The sequence below is a fragment of the Canis lupus genome, chromosome 3 (assembly GCF_048164855.1).
Source record: "Canis lupus baileyi chromosome 3, mCanLup2.hap1, whole genome shotgun sequence".
In the NCBI taxonomy this organism is placed as follows: domain Eukaryota; kingdom Metazoa; phylum Chordata; class Mammalia; order Carnivora; family Canidae; genus Canis; species Canis lupus.
In genome coordinates, this window is record NC_132840.1 from 57,222,713 (window position 1) to 57,242,684 (window position 19,972).

The 19,972-nt window shown below is 56.1% G+C and overlaps 2 protein-coding genes and 1 long non-coding RNA gene across 9 annotated transcripts; 2 read left to right on the plus strand and 1 right to left on the minus strand.

Moving 5' to 3' along the window:
- The first annotated feature begins 2,434 nt into the window (after positions 1–2,434).
- Positions 2,435–12,070, plus strand: ARRB2 (arrestin beta 2). Of its 6 annotated transcripts, none has more exons than XM_072821465.1 (16): positions 2,435–2,556; positions 5,433–5,463; positions 6,081–6,141; positions 6,254–6,298; positions 6,516–6,802; positions 7,002–7,061; positions 7,406–7,473; positions 7,619–7,754; positions 7,924–8,008; positions 8,192–8,264; positions 8,519–8,656; positions 9,474–9,557; positions 9,643–9,722; positions 9,830–9,884; positions 10,152–10,258; positions 10,864–12,070. In XM_072821465.1, exons 1-15 carry the CDS (start codon positions 2,534–2,536, stop codon positions 10,243–10,245), a joined length of 1,320 nt encoding a protein of 439 aa, XP_072677566.1. In that variant the 5' UTR covers positions 2,435–2,533; the 3' UTR covers positions 10,246–10,258; positions 10,864–12,070. The 6 variants fall into 6 exon arrangements, with proteins under 6 accessions (XP_072677566.1, XP_072677567.1, XP_072677570.1 ...); XM_072821466.1 differs by having other exon boundaries at positions 10,962–12,070; XM_072821469.1 differs by having other exon boundaries at positions 6,516–6,712; positions 10,962–12,070.
- Positions 12,071–13,181: 1,111 nt separating this feature from the next.
- Positions 13,182–18,089, minus strand: LOC140630755 (uncharacterized). The gene is made up of 2 exons (XR_012028464.1): positions 17,739–18,089; positions 13,182–16,175 (listed from the first exon to the last, which is right to left on the minus strand). It is a non-coding gene; the product is annotated as an uncharacterized lncRNA (long non-coding RNA).
- A 9-nt stretch (positions 18,090–18,098) lies between these two features.
- Positions 18,099–19,775, plus strand: MED11 (mediator complex subunit 11). Of its 2 annotated transcripts, XM_072821471.1 has the most exons (4): positions 18,101–18,287; positions 18,474–18,604; positions 18,724–18,829; positions 19,250–19,775. In XM_072821471.1, exons 1-4 carry the CDS (start codon positions 18,203–18,205, stop codon positions 19,348–19,350), a joined length of 423 nt encoding a protein of 140 aa, XP_072677572.1. In that variant the 5' UTR covers positions 18,101–18,202; the 3' UTR covers positions 19,351–19,775. The 2 variants fall into 2 exon arrangements, with proteins under 2 accessions (XP_072677573.1, XP_072677572.1); XM_072821472.1 differs by lacking the exon at positions 18,724–18,829 and having other exon boundaries at positions 18,099–18,287.
- The last annotated feature ends 197 nt before the right edge of the window (positions 19,776–19,972 follow it).

Consider the following 19,972-nt stretch of genomic DNA (forward strand, 5'->3'; position numbering starts at 1 on the left):
CATCTGGAATTTATTTTAAGGCATGAGATATGGAAACAACTTTTTTCTCCCAAATGAATAGCCAGCTGTCTCACCCCAGTTTAGTGAATATGCCATTCTTCCTTCATTGACTTGAATGCTATCCTGTGAGTCTATATCTGGACTCCCTATTTCACTGCTCTATCTAGTATTATCGCACCAATAACATAATTTTAATTAGTGTAACATAAATTACCAGTTAAGACAAATGCTTGCTTTATTCTTATTTATCAGAATTTTTCTGGCTATCCTTGTAAGTTGATTCTTCTGATTGGTTAGAATCCAATTCCTCTCCCCCGAAAAAGTCCCATTGTTATTTATTTTTAAGGACTAGTCAGGTGCAGTAGTGAGGATGGGGGAAAGAGTAGAAAGGAGTTCGATCTGTAACTGTGAACTATCACTTGAGATAACCTACTACCTTGGACCAGCCTCCCATTGCTACTTTGATATGGTGCTAAAATTATAGACAATTTGCAGAGAAATAACATCTTAATTTGTTTTAAAGATTTTATTTATTTATTTGACAGGGAGAGAGAGAGAATGTGCACACAGGGGAAGCAACAGGCAGAGGGAGAGGGAGAAGCAGGCTCCCCGTGGACTAGGGAGCCCAATGTAGGACTTGATCCCGGGACTCTGAGATCATGACCTGAGCCGAAGGCAGATGCTTAACCAACTGAGCCCCCAGGCGCCTGAAACATCTTTATAATGATGGTTTTTCCCACCTAGTATTTGGTGTACCTCTTTCATTCTTTCTAGCCTTCTTCAACATCTTCCTAAAATTGTCTTTATATTAGCTTCTTTTAACACATAGCATTCATGCCACACAGATCACTACCTTTCGGTTCCAAAATCACATTAGATATGTAGCAAGGTGTATCTCATTACCTTCTGGTCATGACCCTTTGACATCGTGATTCATGAGTCTAAAAGAAATGCATGATCAAAAGCTTGAAAGGGATGAAGGGTGAGCTTAAGAGGTGGTGACAGAACTGCCTCTGTTTGAACGTTAAAGATTATCCCAGAGACTGTCATTTTTTGGCAAATGGAACAGTGGGGGGATAAATGTGAAGTTAGTTCATTTGGGTGGGAAAGACGTGCAAGAAGGAGAAATACCTTAGCTCCTTAAGTCCAGAAATGTCAGGCACCCATCATCCTCTCCCCATCCCATCCACTCTGCCCTAGAAATGGCTCCTTCGCCTGGCCTCTCTTCTCCTCTTTAGTTTTAGCCTCGACAGCCTTGCCCCACTCTCTCCACCGTCCACATTGCCCAGGATTATCCTCCTGAAGGAGAAATCTCACTGTGCCATTCTTTAACTGGATCCACACATCCTGCTCCGCAGAAGACCTTGTCCCTTCACCTGCTATGCGGAATCCTTCACACCCTGTTCCAGTCCCCCTCTCCACCTCACCTCTCCTGCGGTGGAACCCCACAAACTCTTCGGAAGAGGACACGACTTGCCTTTCTGTGGCTTTGCAATACATTTTCTCAACCTCTGGCCACCCTTAGAAATATTGTCCTCAAATGTCTCCTCTTCTGGACTGCGTACCCTCCCTCCGCCCTTGCCCCAGTTAAGCGCTGGTAGTTGCTTTGCCTTCTGGGTTATACCTCCACTTTAGTGTTCTTGGGATCATAAGACCTGTTTTATGTGTCTCCCAAAGTGTCCTAGAAAGCAGGGGCCCTGGGAATTCGTGTCTGTGTCCCTATCGCCTAGAACAGTGACTAACACGAAATAGGCATGGATGCATGGATAGATGGACGGATGCACGCATAGACGGGAGCATAGGTGCATGGACGGATGCCGGCTGTGATGAGAGCAGATGGAAGAGATGGGTAGTCAGAGAACACAGGCAAGCAACCCTGCAGATGTGGGACAGACAGCAGAGGGAGCTGACACACCACAGTAAGGAAGCGGACGGACGAGCCGACGGAGGCTGAGAGCCTTGAGGTGAGCGGCGCGCGCGCCGGAGCGAGCATCACGCAGCTGGGGCTCCTCCCCCACGTGTGCATCCCCGCATCCTTCTCCCCACACCGCGCCGGGGCTCCTTCCACCGCTTCCACCGCCCGCGTAGCCCCCACTGCCTCCGAGAAAGCAAACAAAGGGGAGGGGACCCCCGAGGCGCCCTGGCCGCAGGGAGCCAATCACCGGGCCCTCGCCCTCCCGGCGGGCGGGCACCTCGGTTCCGGGGAGCCCAATCGGTTCCCGCCGGGGGCGTGGAGGGGCGGAGAGATGGGCGGGCAGAGCGGGCACCGGGGACCGCGCGCGCCGGAGGGACCCCTTGGGAGCGCGGGGCGGGGCCGCGGCGGGGCGGGCACGGGGGCGGAGCCAGTCGGCGCGGCGCGCGCGGTCTGGGCTGACGCATCGGGCCCCGGTTCCCCCGGTTCGGAGGGGGCTCGAGGGGCGGGGGAGGGAGCGAGCGCGGAGGGCGCGCGTGCGCAGTGGCGCGGGGAGGAGCAGGCACCCGGCGGCAGGCGGGGAGGCTGCGAGCAGCCGCGAACCGGGCGGGCGCGCGCACCATGGGGGAGAAACCGGGCACCAGGTAAGGGAGGTGGGGCCCCGCGGCGGGACGTGGGCGGCGGCGCGGGGCGGGGGCCGGGGCGGTCCTGGGACCAGGACACCGGGGGAGAGGACCGGGGGGCCGGGTCCCCGGGGGGACAGCCATCTGGGGCCGCGCGCGTCGGTCCTCGAGGATAATGAGGGGGACGCATGTGGGGCCCTTGCAGACGGCGAGGGCTGGAGGGGAGCAGGAAAGCGGCGTCTGGGTTCCCGCAGGGATGTGGGGGCCGGACAACCGAGTTCTCCGGTGTAGGCTGCGATGCAGGGGCGGAGGAAGGAGGAGCAGGTGGCCGCCCCGAGGGGTCGGGTATGGAAGGCTGGATGCTGGGAGGGGATCCCCCCTAGACTCGTGCCGAGCTGCGGGAGAGCCTCCTGGCCAATACCCCACAGGCGGTCGGGCTGTCCCAAGGGCCAGGTGGCTCTGCTTCCAAACTTCTGCCTTCCCCCAGGTTGCTAGGAGCAACAGCTTCATCTTGGGGGAGCAGAGTGCATGACGACCCCCCACCTCCATTCGGGGCCTTACCCCTCTTCCCGGAGGTGAGGGGAGACAGTATCTGCCCTGGGCACGCCATCCACTCCCCGGATGTTTTCTGTGCAATCGAGGCTCCTTCCTTCCACTGATACCCTGAGTTCTCTTTTTTGGTCTCTAGCAAAATCCACTTCCTGTTGTGGGCCAACACCCCCAGGGGGATAGTGGGTGAATGCCTGAGTCCCTGGGGAGCAGGAGCAAAGGAGGAAAAGATTGGGGCACTATGCCTTTATCCAGAAGGCATCAGGAACTGGGCCCTGGTCCCCAGACGCCTCTTTTTCTGCAAAACATTATCCTATCAGCCCCACCGCTCCCCACCCATAGAATAGGAGAACCCAGGTTTCTGAGCCTCAAGTCGAGTCATATCAGAAAGAGATGATCAGAGGCAGGACTGCTGGCCTGGATTAGGGCTTATAACACCCCCAAGAAAGGGGAAGTTGCTGAGTTGAGGGAGGCCCCCAATTTCCGTTATGTGGTTCAGGGAGGAGGATGGATGGACCAGAGGGGTACTGCTGACTTGGCATAATTCCTGCCACCCCCATCTAATTCTGGGCCACAGGAAATGGAGAGAACGTCTGCTGCTTCCAGCCCCCTCACTAGGCACCTCTGGGCACCCCCACACTCTGCCTCCTTGGCCAGCTGAGGCTCCTAAGAGCAGGTCACCCTGCAGCTGCTCCGGGGCAGTTACCCCAAAACTATAGTCCAGTGACTTTCTTCCTAATAGGAGAAACCCTGGGAAAAAAGGAAAACTAGAAGCAAAAGGGAAAGAGAGCTGGATGAAGCCATAGCTGTTCGCCCCCAGCTTGGGACAAGAGGTGGTGCTCATTGTAGCTGCCATCATTACCAACGTTTACTCTGCTTCATTAGGTTGGGATACCTGGGGACCCCCATACCCTTTGCCTCATGACCTTTGGACAGCCTGGCCTTCTGGGAAGAAGCAGCAAGTGAAGTTGTTAGAGCAGAACTGGTGGGGAGCGGGGGGCGGGGGGGGGGGCTGGAGGAAGGATGGCCTAGTTGGCAGGACCTCACTGTCTACTATCCGAGGACTCTGCCCTGTGATGGCCACTGAGGTATAGCGGATTGGGATGGGGAAGGTCCGACCTGCAGGTGGCCAGAACATAGGGGTCACCAGACACTTGCCTACCCTCTCAGCAGTGGGTAGAGCCCAAGCTGAGATTGTTTCAGCTCCAAGGCTGGGTGTTGGGGCAGGGAGTGGGGGCAGGGAGCTCTGGCAATTAAACAAGTTTAATGCCGATTGCAGAGACAGGAGAATATGAAGTTTTAGCGATAAAGAGCATGGGCTCAGAGCCACATTGCCTCTGGTCATCTGAGTCCCACCATTTACACCCTCTGGGGTCTTATGCTCAATCCTTCAGTCCTCCATGCCTTGGTTCCCTCACTTGGAAACTAGGAACATTGGGACCTCCGTCATTGGGTCGCTGAGAATATTAAATGAGATAATACACACGAAGCTCTTGAAACAGTGCTGAGCACGGGGCATTCACCCAACAAATGCCAGCCAATGTCATCATCTCTATCGTCCGGTTGCATGGCAGTGGCAGCCCGCCCCCAGGCAGTGTGCTGGGGGTGCTTAACTGAATAAAGCTTCTAATGAAGCATCGTCTACCTAGTGAGGCAGATGTTCAGATGATCCACAGCTCACAGCCTGTGCATGTTGTCACACCACCAGGAAAACACGAGGCAGTGTAACAGGAACACCCCTTCCTCCCCCAAAAAAGGAGTAACCAGGGTCCGGGCTGGATTTGCTTTCTAAAGGAGGTGATATCTGAGCTCAGCCTTCAAAGACAAGGAGGCTCGGAGGCCGCTGGGATCAGGGATGGGGACAGTTGGAGGTTAATGGAGTAGGGTCACACGTAAGTAGTGCCTACAAGTAGAAACCATTTCAGGGGCAAAAGCAGGGCCATTGCCTTTCTGGGTACTCCAGCCATCTTTGGAGCTGGAGACCGGAGAAGATGGAAGCAGGGCCAGGTCTGAGACAGACACTCCTACAACCTGCCCATTCAGGCCCCCTGGGGGGTGGGGGTTGCACTCTGAGAAGAGCCTGGGTGGTTCCTGCCATTGCCGTAGGAGGAGGGGAGCTAGTAAGGGTGGAACGGGGGCAGGGGTGCCCTTGCTGTGTTGGGAATATTGAGGACATGTGGTGTCCTTCCTCTGGGAAGAAGTGGGAGGGGTAGGGCTGGCAAGGCCCCACAGGCTGCAGACAGAACCCGGGGTGAGCCCTGCCATTCAGGGCAGCACGGGGGTCCCCGGTGTGGGGGTCCCTGCCGAGTCTGAGGGACGCAGTGGGGTTTCCCTTTCTGTTTTGTTAGGGTCTTCAAGAAGTCAAGCCCTAACTGCAAGGTGAGTCTCCCAGGCTGCTTTTCCTCTCTGGGCCCCTGCAAGGCCCAGCCTGCCCCTAGCCAATCCCCAACCCCTGGCTCCCCACTTCCTGTGACAGCTAAGAGCTGACTTCCTTCCCTCCTGAAGCCCCTTGCCACAAAGGCCGCTCAACCTGAGCCAGCCACGGGGCTGGGTGGGGAAGGTCTGTGTCCCTCGGCAAGATGCAGGGGGAGGGGCCAGGAGCCCTAGGCTGTACCCCTTTGAGGAGCCAGCTTTCCCAGGGCTGGGAAGGGTCAGCAGCTCCCCAGGCTATGGCCTGCGTCTCCCAGAGCCCCTGGAGGGGAGCCAGCAAGGCCATACCCTGCTCTCTAGCTGACCTACCTGTGGCCTGTCCCACCACTACCCCGCCCCACCACTCATACACACTTCACACTTGCCTGACTTATGGGCAGAGGTGTGAAGAGCTTCAAGGTTGGGGACCCTGGGAAACTCCACTGTTCTGCCCTTCTGAGCCCGCTGGGAGGAGACCCCAAGGATACTTCAGCCTGGAAGGACTAGGGGCAGGGCAGGCACCCTGAAGGGCTCTGATGCCCCTCAACCTCCCACCCTATCTTCCCTGTGCCCCTCTGTACCCTTAGCTCACTGTGTACTTGGGCAAGCGGGACTTTGTGGATCACCTGGACAAAGTAGATCCTGTGGGTAAGTGTGCCCAGAAAGCAGCAGCAGGTGCCCTGGGAGGAGGAGAGGCTCCTGGGCCCAGGGATAGTGGGGAGGCCCTGGCAGGAAACGAGCTCATGTGTTCCCCTCCCAGATGGCGTGGTGCTCGTGGACCCAGACTACTTGAAGGATCGCAAAGGTACTGGCCAGGTGGAGGGGGCCTGGGGAGGTGGGGTGCGCTGGCACTGACACGACCCCGGGGACATGGAGGGCCAATCCCAGACATGGAGAGTCGACTCCAGGGACACAGAGGGCAGGGACAGAAGGGGAAGTGGGTTTGGGCAGCTTTGATGCTGCTAGGGGCTGGGGGGCTGGGGCTAAGGGTCCTGACCGCCCCCCCTTGCCCTCCCTCTTAGTGTTTGTGACCCTCACCTGCGCCTTCCGCTATGGCCGCGAGGACCTGGATGTGCTGGGCCTGTCCTTCCGCAAAGACCTGTTCATTGCCACCTACCAGGCCTTCCCCCCCGGGCCCAACCCACCCCAGCCCCCCACTCGCCTGCAGGACCGGCTGCTGAGGAAGCTGGGCCAGCATGCCCACCCATTTTTCTTCACAGTGAGGATGCTCCTCACCCTGTACAGGGCAAGGGGTCTAGGGCTGAGCTTGGGGGGTGGGCACCTGTCACAGATGGATCTGGAAGAAACAGTGAGGACCCCCCTGCCCTGTCACTTCAGGGTCACCCAGCACCCTTGTCTCTGCATCCTCCCTGGGGTCCCCCCTTCCTTCTTCCTCTCTCACCCCCCCCCCCCGCCTCCTTTTCCAGACTCTTAGTTGGGATTGGGAGAAATTTTGGTGGCGGGGGGCTCTTGGGAAGAACTGAAGCCTCCCCTTGCCTCCACCACAGATACCCCAGAACCTGCCCTGCTCTGTCACCCTGCAGCCGGGCCCAGAGGACACGGGGAAGGTAGGGCAGGGATGGCTCTGAGGGCTCAGGACAGCACAGGGCCCAGCGGGAGCTGGGGATACCCCGGGAAGGGGCTGTTGGGGAGCAGCCTGGGCAGGACAGGGGATCCTGGACCCCGGGGCCGGGGGTGACCTTGCACAGACAGGAACAGTGCCCTGCCCAGTAGACTGGGTGTCGGGGGCAGGGGCAGAGGACGGAGCCCCCAGCCCTGTGTGCCTCACACCAGACTGCAATGGGGCAAGAACCCCCCACCCCCACCCCCGAGGCAAGGCGAGGGAAGAGGGAAGGAAGGGTGTGGTGGTGTCAGGAGCCTTGTGTAAGATGTGACCTTTTCTCCCTCCCAGGCCTGTGGAGTAGACTTTGAGATCCGAGCCTTCTGTGCCAAATCTCTAGAAGAGAAAAGCCACAAAAGGTGAGGGGATGTGAGTTCCCCTGTGGTCTGACCCTTCCCTCCCCGCTCCCCGGAGCCCCAGGCACCCCCGCCCCTCCATCAGACCAGCAGTGGGGGTCTGGGTATCTAAGGACCGGCCCCTCCCTCCCCTCCTCCCCACCCCCAGGAACTCTGTGCGGCTGGTGATTCGAAAGGTGCAATTTGCCCCGGAGAAACCCGGCCCCCAGCCATCAGCAGAAACCACACGCCACTTCCTCATGTCTGACCGGTCCCTGCATCTAGAGGCTTCCCTGGACAAAGAGGTGGGGTGCAGGAGGGTGGCACAGGTGCCGCAGCGTGCATAGCCCCCTGGCCGAGGCCTGAAGCTGGCTGCCAGGACCCCGGGTGTCTGTGTGTGGGGCAGGCGGGAGGAACGCTGATCATGAGGCTGGTGCCAGCAGACAGCACTAACTGGACCCTTCCCCTCAAAAGCTGTACTACCACGGGGAGCCCCTCAACGTCAACGTCCACGTCACCAACAACTCCACCAAGACCATCAAGAAAATCAAAGTCTCCGGTAAGCGGGGTGACAGAAGGGGAATTGAGGGGGGTTTTGGGGGTGCCCATGTGGCTCCTGGTCATGTTGGCCCCAGGGACACACCCCAGAATTAGATGCAGCCTGGGGTGGTGGGGGTGGGTCCCAGCGGGGCAGCAGCCTGAGCTTCCTGCACGGGTGCTTCACCACCCCCTCACCCCACAGTGAGACAGTATGCTGACATCTGCCTCTTCAGCACTGCCCAGTATAAGTGTCCTGTGGCTCAGATCGAACAAGAGTGAGTAGCAGGATGGCCAGAGCCCCACCTTAGGGCAGGACCATAGGCAGGGGTGGGGGGTGATGGGGTGAGGATGGAATGAACCCACTCTACCTACAAGGAAGGGGATTCCCTCCATCAGCAGGTGGCTCTGAGCACATCCTACTCCTCATACCTGCAGCCCAAACACAAAAGGGTGGGTGGTAGTGGAGAAGCCGCTGGGGGTGGGCATCTGGCCCCTCCTAGAGCCTCGTTCTCTTGCCCCCACCCCCCAGTGACCAGGTGTCACCCAGTTCCACATTCTGCAAGGTGTACACCATCACCCCGCTGCTCAGTGACAACCGGGAGAAGCGCGGTCTTGCCCTGGACGGGAAGCTCAAGCATGAAGACACCAACTTGGCGTCCAGCACCATGTGAGACCAGGCTGGGTGGGGGCGGGGGTGTGGGTGGGGTTTGGGGCGTCCCCCCTCTGCAGCCTAGGGCGTACATGCCCCTTCAGGGCCGGCTGCGTGTCAGGCTGTGTCCTGGGTGCCGGGGCTTGATCGGGGAACAGAGCAGGTGGAGCTTCTAGGCAGGGAAGACAGATAAGGGATGAGTGCTGAGAAGCAGCAGGTTAGAGATGGGAGATAGTAGGGGGCAGGGAGCGGGCAGGGTGCAGCCACTGTAAATAAAGTGGCTGGGGGAGGCATGAATTCTGAGTGGGGACCCAGAGTAAGTAGGTCACGTGGACACACAAGGAAAGCTCGTTGTGGGCAGAGGGATCTGCAAGCACAGAGACTTAGAGGTGGCCCAGGCCCAGCCAAGTAGAGAGGCATGGTGCCAGTGTGCCTGTGGGCAGGAGTGTCAGGCCTGGGCCCCCCCATCCCCACCGGTGCCATCATGCACAGTGCACACAGCAGAGTGCATACAGCAGGCCCGAGGCCCACGTGGAGGCCCAACCTCCAGAAAGCAGGGGGTGTGGCTGGGGGAGTTGAAAGCAAGACGGTGCAGGGCCCTGGGGTCACAAGGATGTCTGCTTTTATGAGACATGAGAAGCCACAAGCTGGTCCTGCTGAGAGGGGTGCACTGGGGTGCTCGGCTGGGAGAACAGCATAGCCTGCGCTGCTGGCTGGAGCACTGGGGTTGGGGGTCGGGGGTCAAGGGTCAGCCACCCAGAACCTGACAGGAGCCCTCAGGGGTGGGTGAGGGCATAGGCAGTGGGCTGCAGTCTAGCTCCTCCCCTGATTGCAGCGTGAAGGAGGGGGCCAACAAGGAGGTGCTGGGTATCCTGGTGTCCTACAGGGTCAAGGTGAAGCTGGTGGTGTCTCGAGGCGGGTGAGTGTGGTGGGGGAACTGTGGGGGGTGTGGTGGCCTGCCCGGGGCGTGGGAGTGTTGGCCCTTCATGCTGTCCCCCCTCCAGGGACGTCTCTGTGGAGCTGCCGTTTGTCCTCATGCACCCCAAGCCCCACGACCACATCACCCTCCCCAGGCTCCAGACAGGTAAGCACGGCGCTCCCCCACCCCCAGCCAGAAGAGCACCCCCCCAGCTGGGGGAGCACAGCTGGTCCTTCCAGCACCCACCCACCCCTTCCCTCTCCTCACCTCAGCTGCTCCTGACACAGACGCCCCTGTGGACACCAACCTCATTGAATTTGATACCAAGTAAGAGACCCCCCCACACTTTGTGACCTTTGAGCTCTGGACAGGGAATCCCCTCAGCCCTCACACCTGCCCTCACCCTCCTCTCCTCCCCCGGGGCACCAGATCCAGACCATTAGCATCCCTCAGGAGGCTGCCTGTCCTGTCCCTTCTTGCCCCCGCACCCAGCCAGGCTGCTGACCGCCCCCTGGCTCCGGGAGGGGCGCAGGGCGCCCAGAGGGGTTCTGGAGCCCTCACTTATTCCCTCCTGTCCATCCGCCCAATGTCAAGCTACGCCACGGACGATGATATCGTGTTCGAGGACTTTGCCCGGCTTCGGCTGAAGGGGATGAAGGATGAGGACTACGAGGACCAGTTCTGCTAGGAGGAGGGCTCAGGTGCTGCTGGGAGAGGGGGGTCCCCGCCTCTGCCCTCCCTCCACGCAGCAGCCTCCCCACCCCCCCAGCCGCCCCCAGACATGCACTGGACCCATCTCCGTGGAACGTGGGCATTACTTTTTCAACTCCAGCTGTGCCTCCCCAACTAACCAACCCCCCCCAGTGGGTGGCAGGCTGTGTTCACACCTACGTTTGTGGAGGGGGCTGCGAAAGAGACAGGAGGGAAGGTGGGGAGAAGGAAGCCCCATGTGCACCGTCACAGCAACAGCTTCCCTTCCCTTCCAGAGGACACCCTTCTGGGGGGGCAAGGCCACTTCTTTGTTTCTGAGCATAAAGAAGAAAATAAACCTTGGAATAGGCACGCGCATCCATGTCTCCTGTGCGGTGCTTGAGGAGCGGACAGTTGCTCATCTGCGGCTGTTCCCTTGGGGCTGAGTGCCCGGCAGGGGGAAGGACAGTGGGCCACCGGGCCCACAGGCTGGCCGTTGGTATCCCAACGCACGGGCTGTCTGTGTGGTCTAGGGGAACCCGGAAATGGAGTTCGCCCAGTCCACACTCCAGGGTGTGGCCTGCTAAAGCCACGGTGTCCCCGTGTGCATTTGCAGGGGAAACAGGAAGGCACAGCACTGTCCCTGGGAGCTGGGCAGGGCGGACACATGCGACCCGGTGGTGACCTGCCATGGCCGTGTGCCTGTGTTCACAGTGCCTTATGGATGCTGCAGCCACCCGATCCCGGGGCTTACTGGATGGAACCCGCGTGACATCCTGTGGGGCCTGGTGTCATCATTTCTGCCATGGAAGCCAAGGCTTGGGGCGCCTGGGGGCGCTCAGTCTGTGAAACAGCTGCCGTTGGCTCAGGTCATGAGCCAGGGTCCTGGGATCGAGCCCCACATCAGGCTCCCCACTGGATGGGCAGCCTGCTTCTCCCTCTTCAACACTTGTGCTCTCCTGCTCTCCCTCTCTCTTAAATAAATATTAAAAAAAAAAAAAAAGCAGCAGCAGCAGCAGCCCAGGCTCTGGGCAGCCCCAGGGAGTCACACCACTGAGAGCAAGTCCCAGAAGCAGCACCCTACCACCCTCCCCTGACATTCCTCAGGCACTCTCTAAACCCCAGGCTGGGCCAAGGGGGTGAGCGACACCCCACTGCCCTGCTCACCCCCCCAACCCACCCCCTCTCCCACCTCCCAGCCTTTCTCTCCTGATTCTCGTAAGGCTCATTCAGCCACTCTGCCAACAGCCTCGCTGCCGAGTCCCTGTGATGTGCCAGGTGCAGCAGAGGGATATGTGGTGGTGACCAAAGCCACCATTCACCACCCTTCTCTAGTGACTTAATTACAGGATCCATGCTCCAGAGGGGACATGCAGGAGCAATGAGAATACACGACCTACTGGAGAGCTCTGACCAAGCCTGGGGTTTGGGAAGGATCTCCCCAGAGGGAGGGAGCACCCTTTGCACAGAGAACCGGCAGACGAGCACAGGTTGGAACATTCTGGGCACTGCCAGCATTGCAGTAATTCCCGTGAGCCTGCTCCTTGACCTCTGCACTCCCAGCCCCTGGAGCTCAGCACTGCTTTGGGTGAACCCTCAGGGAGACACCATAAAGACGCACAGCCCAAGCTCTACCTCCTTCCGATCCCCCGGGGTCAGGAAGATCCACCAGTCTGCACCTCGAATTAGCACACAACTTGAGAAACAATGTCTTTTTTTTTTTTTTTTTAGCTTTTTATGCTTTTAATGTTTTTATGAAGGTCAAACATGCACAGGGCATGAAGAAAGAAATCCAAACTGCCTACAATAAACAGTGAAAAGAAGGCTCCCTCCTGCCTCCCATTCGTCATTCCCAGAGGCAACCACTATCAGCAGTCCCTGGAGTAGTCTCCCAAAGATATTGTTTGTTTTAAAGATTTTATTTATTTATTCATGAGAGACGCAGAGAGAGAGACGCAGAGACACAGACAAGGGAGAAGCAGGCTCCCTGTGGGGAGCCCGATGAGGGACTCAATCCCAGGACCCCGGGGTCATGCCCTGAGCCGAAGGCAGATGCTCACCCGCTGAGCCACCCAGGGGTCCCTGGATGTCATTTATTTTTACCAGTCTCCTGCCGACACACACGAAGTGAAGGAGGTCAGCTCTTCCATGAATGCAGGCACCAGTACAATAAGGATCCCCCAAGATAGGTCTTTTTTGCACACGTGAGCTGGGTCTATAGGACAAGCTCTTACAAGCAGACTTGCTGGGTCAGACAGTGAGACAGAATCTTTAGGATCCTGCCAATCAAGCAGGTGAAATATGGTATCATCTGAGTTTTAATTTGCATTTGATTATAAGTGAAAATAAAACCTGATTTATCAAAAAAAAAAAGGAGGGACACCTGGGTGGCTCAGTGGTTGAGCACTTTGGCTAAGATCGTGCCTTTGGCTCAGATCATGATCCTGGGGTCCTGGGATCAGTCCCACATCAGGCTCCCCACAGGGAGCCTGCTTCTCCCTCTGTCTGAGTCTCTGCCTCTCTCTGTGTGTCTCTCATGAATAAATAAATTTTTTTTGTTTTTTTTAATAAATAAATCTTTAAAAAAAAACAAACCTGATTTATCGGGGTACCTTTTTTTTTTAATGTATTCTCAGTGCTCTTTATACACTAAAGAAATGAGCTCTTTGTCATATATTTTGCAAATATTTTTCCTGGTTTGTCATTGTCTTTTTTTGTTTGTTTGTTTTATTTATTTATGATAGTCACAGAGAGAGAGAGAGAGAGAGGCAGAGACATAGGCAGAGGGAGAAGCAGGCTCCATGCACCGGGAGCCCAATGTGGGATTCGATCCCGGGTCTCCAGGATCGCACCCTGGGCCAAAGGCAGGCGCCAAACCGCTGCACCACCCAGGGATCCCTGTCATTGTCTTTTGAATTTGTTTCTAGGTTCGTATTTTTGGGTGCTTTTTTTTTTTTTTTTTTTTGGTTTAATATGGAGGTAAAATTCACATAACATAAAATTAACCATCTTAAACTGTACAGTTTAGTAGTTTAATGGCATTTAATACATCCACAATGTTGCTAAGCCATCACCTCTAGTTGCAAAGCATTTTGCTCTTGATATTTTTTTAAAGACTATTTATTTATTTGAAAGAGAGAGAGAGAGCACACAAGCAGGGGGAGGGATAGAGGGAGAGGGAGAAGCAGATCCCCACTAAACAGGGAGCCTGACATAGGACTCGATCCCAGGACCCAGGGATCATCACCTGAGCTGAAGGCAGATACTTAACCGACCCAGGTGCCCCGTTTCCGATATTTTTAATAATTCACTTTTTAAACTTTAAGGTACACAATCACAGTCACTTTTTTCAAAGTTTTTTTTTAAGATTTTATTTATTTGAGAGAGAGGACGCACAAGCGGGGAGAAGAGCAGAGGGAGAGGGAGAAGCAGGCTCCCCACTGAGCAGGGAGTCCAATGCAGGACTTGATCCCAAGACCCCTGGATCATGACCTGAGCCAAAGGGAGATGCTTAATCGACCCAGGTGCCTCTGCTCCTGATATTTTTCATAATTCACTTTTTAAGTTTTAAGGTAGACAATCACAATCACTCTTTTAACGGCTTCTTGGAGTATTTTTTTCTCCAAGCTCTTGGCCCTTCTGTTCCCTCGCAATCTGGCGCTTCTTTTTCCTTCCAGACTGAACTTGGAGCCCGCCCTACCCAATACAACCCCATCCGCTAGCTCAACTGCTCCTCCTGACAAACACCTGCTGTCAACCCCCAGCCCAGGCTCCGTCCCATTGCCCCCAGCCCACACCGCTCCAGCACAGGGCTAGCGAGTGCCGCCAGACTAAAACCACGGAATGCAACTGCACATAGCACACATTAGTTCACTCAACAAATACTTCTTGATACATCTGAGGTGCCAACCCCGTGCTGGGCGCTTGGAGACACGTTTGGGGCCACTGCCAACATACAGTCAGCTGGGCCCTTGATTCCCCAATGAGCCTCTGTCCCTCCCTACGCTCCTGGTCACCTCCCTCACTACATATTCCCAACCTTCCTCACACTCACGGTGATTTCTGAGCCTCACAGAGATCAGGCTGCCAGGGATGGTGATGTACAAACACCTGCATGGATCTGGGTTCTCTACAACCAAGGCCAAGCCGCCTTCTCCTATTCAGAGCTCACTCCTCCACCTCAGCTCAGACCTGTCCCCTCCTACCTCCTCTGAGACCTCAATTCATCAAACCACGCCCCCGACTTTGACCTCTACCTCCTTCTCTCTACTCGTTCTTCCTCCACAGCATGTAAACCCACACAAGTCTCTTCTGTCCAAGGAAGGAAGGAAACCAAACAGAAGACACTCCTCCACTCTCGGGCCTCTTCCTCATGAAGTAAATCTCTATCCATTTCTTCTCCACCGTTTCACCGTTTCAGAGTTGTCTACGCACAGAGTTGAAGGAGCCAGGGACAGTCACAAGGCCTATAGCCTATCCCTCTCCAGCTCAGTTCTCCGTAGAGGCAACCATTTTCACCTCCTTTGGATGCTTCTTCTGGTATTTACCTCCATGCCCCTGAACAACGATGTTCCAGATTTTTGTTCTAAGCATCCCCAGCGCCCCACCATTCAAGCTGAAGACTGAGTCCCTTCTGCCCCTCTCTGCCACAGTGGAACATGCACCATCCTGCCCCAGCATCCCATGCTCCCAAGAAAGTTGTATCAATGGGGGGTGAGGTCAATATTCAATATTTGCACTTTGCTGCCTACACATGACATATCCAGTTGTCACGCGGTATATGGATGACCTCTTGCACAAGGCCATCTTCCCTGAATAGCTGTCATTTTAGGAATCTGCTTATTCCCTGAGTTGCTCACTAATTCTGCCCTGTACTCTTCTCTGAAAGTCTATATATCCTCTCTATACCCTCAAAACGAAACAGATGTTCATCACTTACGTCTCTGTAAAGCTATCTCTCCAGAAGCCTTCTAGAACCACCCCATTCTGAACTGGGTGCTCCTCCTGCCTGCCACACTGGCGCGGCCTTCACCTGGTGTTCTCTCATTCGTCCCTTGCAGTGTTGAAGGCCTTACTCAGATTCTGTATCCTACATCTTCCTCTTCTGGGTCTACTCCTAGTAACCTCCTGAGAAAGGGAACTTGAGAGAGAAATCTGAGACCTCTGTACGTATCAAAATGTCTTTATTCCACCTCCATCTTAGCTGTTGTGAGAGTCCACGTCTCCCCTAAAATCTCTTCTTCCACGGCGCAAGACCAGGAGCTGGCCACCTAGGTAAAGACTGGGTTTCCTAGAACCCCAGAGTTGGGTGAGACCATATGACTGTTTCCTTCCATGGAATGAGAGTAGAAATTATCTGGGGGACACCTGGGTGGCTCAGTGGTTGAGCACCTGCCTTTGGCTCAGGGTGTGATCCTGCAGTCTCAGGATCGAGTCCCACATCAGGCTTCCTGCTTGGAGCCTGCTTCTCCCTCTGCCTACATCTCTGCCTCTCTCTTCTGTGTCTCTCATGAATAAATAAATAAAATCTTAAAAAAAAAAAAAAAAGAAATTATCTGGGCCACTTCCTGGTCACCTGAGCCAGGTGAGCCTCCTCCACATTTCCTCTTCATCCTTGCCGCCGCCTGCCTCTGACCCAGGAATGGTAGCAACCCAGTTTTGACAGGACGGACAGCACTGCCCCAGAGCAGCGGTCTTCAGATTTCACTGTGCAGACAGATCACCTGAGGATCTTCAAACACAGATACTGATTCAGAAGATGTGCTTGGGGCCTGCGACTCTGTAGTTCTAGTGAGCTTCTAGGTAATGTCAATGCTGCTGGCCTGCAGACCACACTCTTGAGTACAAGACCCTACAGGCTGGCAAAGCTGCACTTTTAGCCTTGATCTTCGTATGACCTGTGGAACATGCTGAACTACCCACGCTGGGCTGTTTTTTGGGAAAAAAAAAAAATTAAGTTCTATGTTATTGAATCGTTGCATTTTTAGCCTTCATCCTAGCACCACTGGGGTATAGAATTCCAGATTAGAACAACTTAGTAAATAAACTTTCATTTAATCCCTATTTTCTCGTTTTAGTTCTAAGCTTTTTTTTTTTTTTTTTTTTTTTAATTAATTTAAGTAATCTCTACACCCAACATGGGGCTTGAACTCACTACCCGGAGATCAAGAGTCACATGCCCTTCTGACTGGGCCAGCCAGCTACCCCTAATCTCTGTTTTCAATACAACTGTGCCCAGTGGGGCAGGGGCAGGTGGGGAGGGCCTTCCATGCCAAAGGCCCTGTTTTCCACCTTCAACAACAACAACAACAAAACCTCCAGTATTTGATGGGTTGGAGCTGAGTGGTTGTACAGAGATATATACAGCAAAGGAGAAAATCTGGGGAAGGGGTATCTATTTCAAATAATCCTCCTCATTTTAGTATCACCTACATCCCAGTTGTACACGATGCCACTAAATTAAGAGTAAATCATGTTGCTTTGAAGCTTTCTCCACTGCTGGCTTAATGACCACTTCACTGCTAAATCAGTCACCACTTTCCCTCTGTCTTCCAGCTTCTACTTAATTTTGCTATTAATTCCTATCCCTGGAACACCTGGGTTGCTCAGTGGTTGGCCATCTGCCTTTGGCTCAGGTTGTGATCCCAGGACTGGAGATGGAGTCCCACATCGGGCTCCTTGCAGGGGGCCTGCTTCTCCTCCCTCTGCCTGTGTGTCTCTGCCTCTCTTTCTGTGTCTCTCATAGATAAATAAATAAAATATTTTTTAAAAATTCCTCTCTCTCTCTGACCCCTTAATAAAAATTCCCTTGCTGTTACTTTATTAGGATTTTAAAAAGGAGTGAAGTTCCATGCGAGGTCCCTCACACTGAACTCAAAGTCTCCATTCATCTGCTATCCCTGAGCCAACCAGCTTCATTCCCAATCTTCCAGAGGCTGTCCCCCTCCCCCGCCAAAGGTACACCTGGCCATAACACACTTCTTGTTATGAAGATCCTTCAAGGGTTCCCAAGGGCTTCGGGAGCAAAGTCCAAATGACTTAGCTGGGAAGCCCCTTGCTGATCTGGCTCCAACTCCATCAAGCCGCTGCCACATTGCACTGGCGGCTCCCGTCAAACTGGCTCCCTGGCTGCACCGGCGCTGCACCAGGCACCCCCTTCCTCAGCACCATGCACCCGCTGGGGCCGACCCCCTCTTCCACTGCAGCCTCTCGTCCACCTGATGATCCCTAAGCTCGTCTCCAGCAACGCTTATCCCCTCCACCCCCGCTCCAATCCTCTCTCTGGGCTCCCGGAGGGCCACCTCGCTGTCACGTGACAGTCCATCCCATTCATCCCGCAGCCCCAGACCCCACCTGTACCAGGCAACCAGAAAGGGAAAGGGGGAAGGCTGAAAGGAGCCAGCTCCTGTGAACAAGCTGCAAAGCCTGGGTGTCAGCGGGGCTCCCGCCCGCGGGGGGAATCGCTGGGGCGATGAACAAGGCGACACTCACCGGGTCAGGCCTCCCCAGGCCCCGACGGACGGCGGAGCGGGCCGGGCAAGCAGAGCATCCCAGAGCTCCCACCATCATCCCCCAGCACCAGCAGCCGCGCGGGCGCTTCTCGTAGAAGAAACCAAATACAGACGCGCCCCCACCCGCCACCCCCGCTCCGGGAATGTCGCGAAGGCTGCGGGCTGAGGGACCTCGGGCGGGGAAGCCAGGCTTCACGACCGCCTCTTACCACAGTTGGTCGCGAGGTGGCGGTGGCGGTGGCGGCGCAAACCGGGGAGTGCGCACAACACCCTGGGAGTTTGTAGTCCCCCCGCCCCCCGCCAGGCGAGACCGCGCCGAGCATCCTGGGAATTGTAGTCGCAGCCCGAGCACGCCCTGCGCAGGCGCACACCGACAGCCGTTTCCGGGCTCCCGCGTCGCGTCTCGCCGAGGAGAAAAGCCCGTGGAGGGCTCACCGAACGACGATGGCTACCTACAGCCTGGCGAACGAGAGGCTCCGCGCCCTGGAGGACATCGAACGGGAAATCGGCGCCATTCTGCAGAACGCAGGTTCGGGACGCGACGGCTGGCGGCGGGGAGCGAGGCGGGGCAGGGCTGCACCTGTGCCTGCCGCCGCCCCTCAGCAGGGATGAGAGGGCCCCCCCCAGAGGGACTCCCCCAGGTGGCCGCGGTGGGGGGTGGGGCAGGCAGCACGGCTCGCTCCGGCTAGCGCCGGCCCTGTCTCCTCCCCCGCAGGGACCGTGATCCTGGAGCTGTCCAAGGAGAAGACCAACGAGCGGCTCCTGGACCGGCAGGCGGCGGCCTTCACGGCGTCTGTGCAGCACGTGGAGGCGGAGCTGTCGGCTCAGATCCGCTACCTCACCCAGGTGTGTACGTGGTGGGGTGCTGGCCCCCTCCCGCTCTCCGCCCCTGCCCTGGCCGCCGACACCGCGGGCACCCCAGACCCCACCCTCTATCCCATCCCCCCATCCTACCCCCCTCCCAGCCAGCCAGCCAGCCAGCCAGCCGAGACCCGGGACTGGGTGACCCTTCCAGACCCAGCTTCTCCTTCCTGAAGGAAATACTTAAAGGTGGCCCTGCCCAATTCACTGGTAAGCGCTACGAGAGCCGCTGGACAGGGAAGCCCTGGGAAAGAATCTGTGAACCCTGCCAAAGCCACAAGAGTTTGCACTCAAGACACTTGACCTGACCTTGGGGCCCTGAAGTGGCAACGCCCTAAGAAAAGGGACAAGGTTCAGAGGGTTCTGGAGTCTTTTTTTATAACAGCAACCGCCCTGCATTAAGTTTTTACAATGTGTCAGAGATTGCAACAAGTCTAGGAAGTAGTTACTGTTGCCCACACTTGATAGATGAGGTTAACAAGTGAAGTGATTTACTCTAGGTCAGCCAGCCACCTCCCCAGCCTTAAAGGCTTCACACCCAGGGAAGAAATGAGATGGGAAAGCCGCTACTTGGCTGGGGAGATGGGGAAGGGAAGGGGTGCCTCACTGACCCATCTGAATATCCTGTAGGTGGCCACGGGGCAGCCCCACGAGGGCTCCAGCTACTCTTCCAGAAAGGACTGTCAGATGGCCCTGAAGCGAGTGGACTATGCTCGCCTCAAGCTCAGTGATGTGGCCCGAACCTGTGAGCAGATGCTGGAAAACTAGGCCAACCTAGCAAGAACTTGGAGACCACCACCGGCACTCTGGACAAAACCTGGAGACCTGTACAGTGGGCAGTAGGGGCTGCCACACACGTGCCCTACTGGACTGAGTATGCAAGGGCTGAATGGCAGAAAGTGGGAACGGAGAATCTTGTGAGACCAAGCCTGCCCACAGTGATGCCCTGGCTCCTCCAGCAGGGTGCTCTGCTCACCACAAAACTGCTGACAAGTTCAGGCAGAGGGGAGATTCAGACACCAATCTTACTTCCTCAAACCTTTCATGTCCCTACCCCAGGCTTCTTCAGACTGGACTAATGGAGGCACGTTCTTTTTCATTGAAAGAGACAAAACCAGAACTAGGGGCTTTAATAATAAAAACAACAGCAATGAAAGCAAGGAGCTCAGACTCTCACTGGAACATATGTGGGTGATATGAACAGGGATTGAGGAAATAAAACCCAAGTGCATGGCACCTGCTGAGGAACGGTGGGAAGGCCCACCCCCGCACTGTGGGGGTGGAAGGAGGAAGCAGGAGAGGCCTGAGGCTGGGGAGGAACAGCTGGTGTGTGATGAGAGACTGGGACTAGGG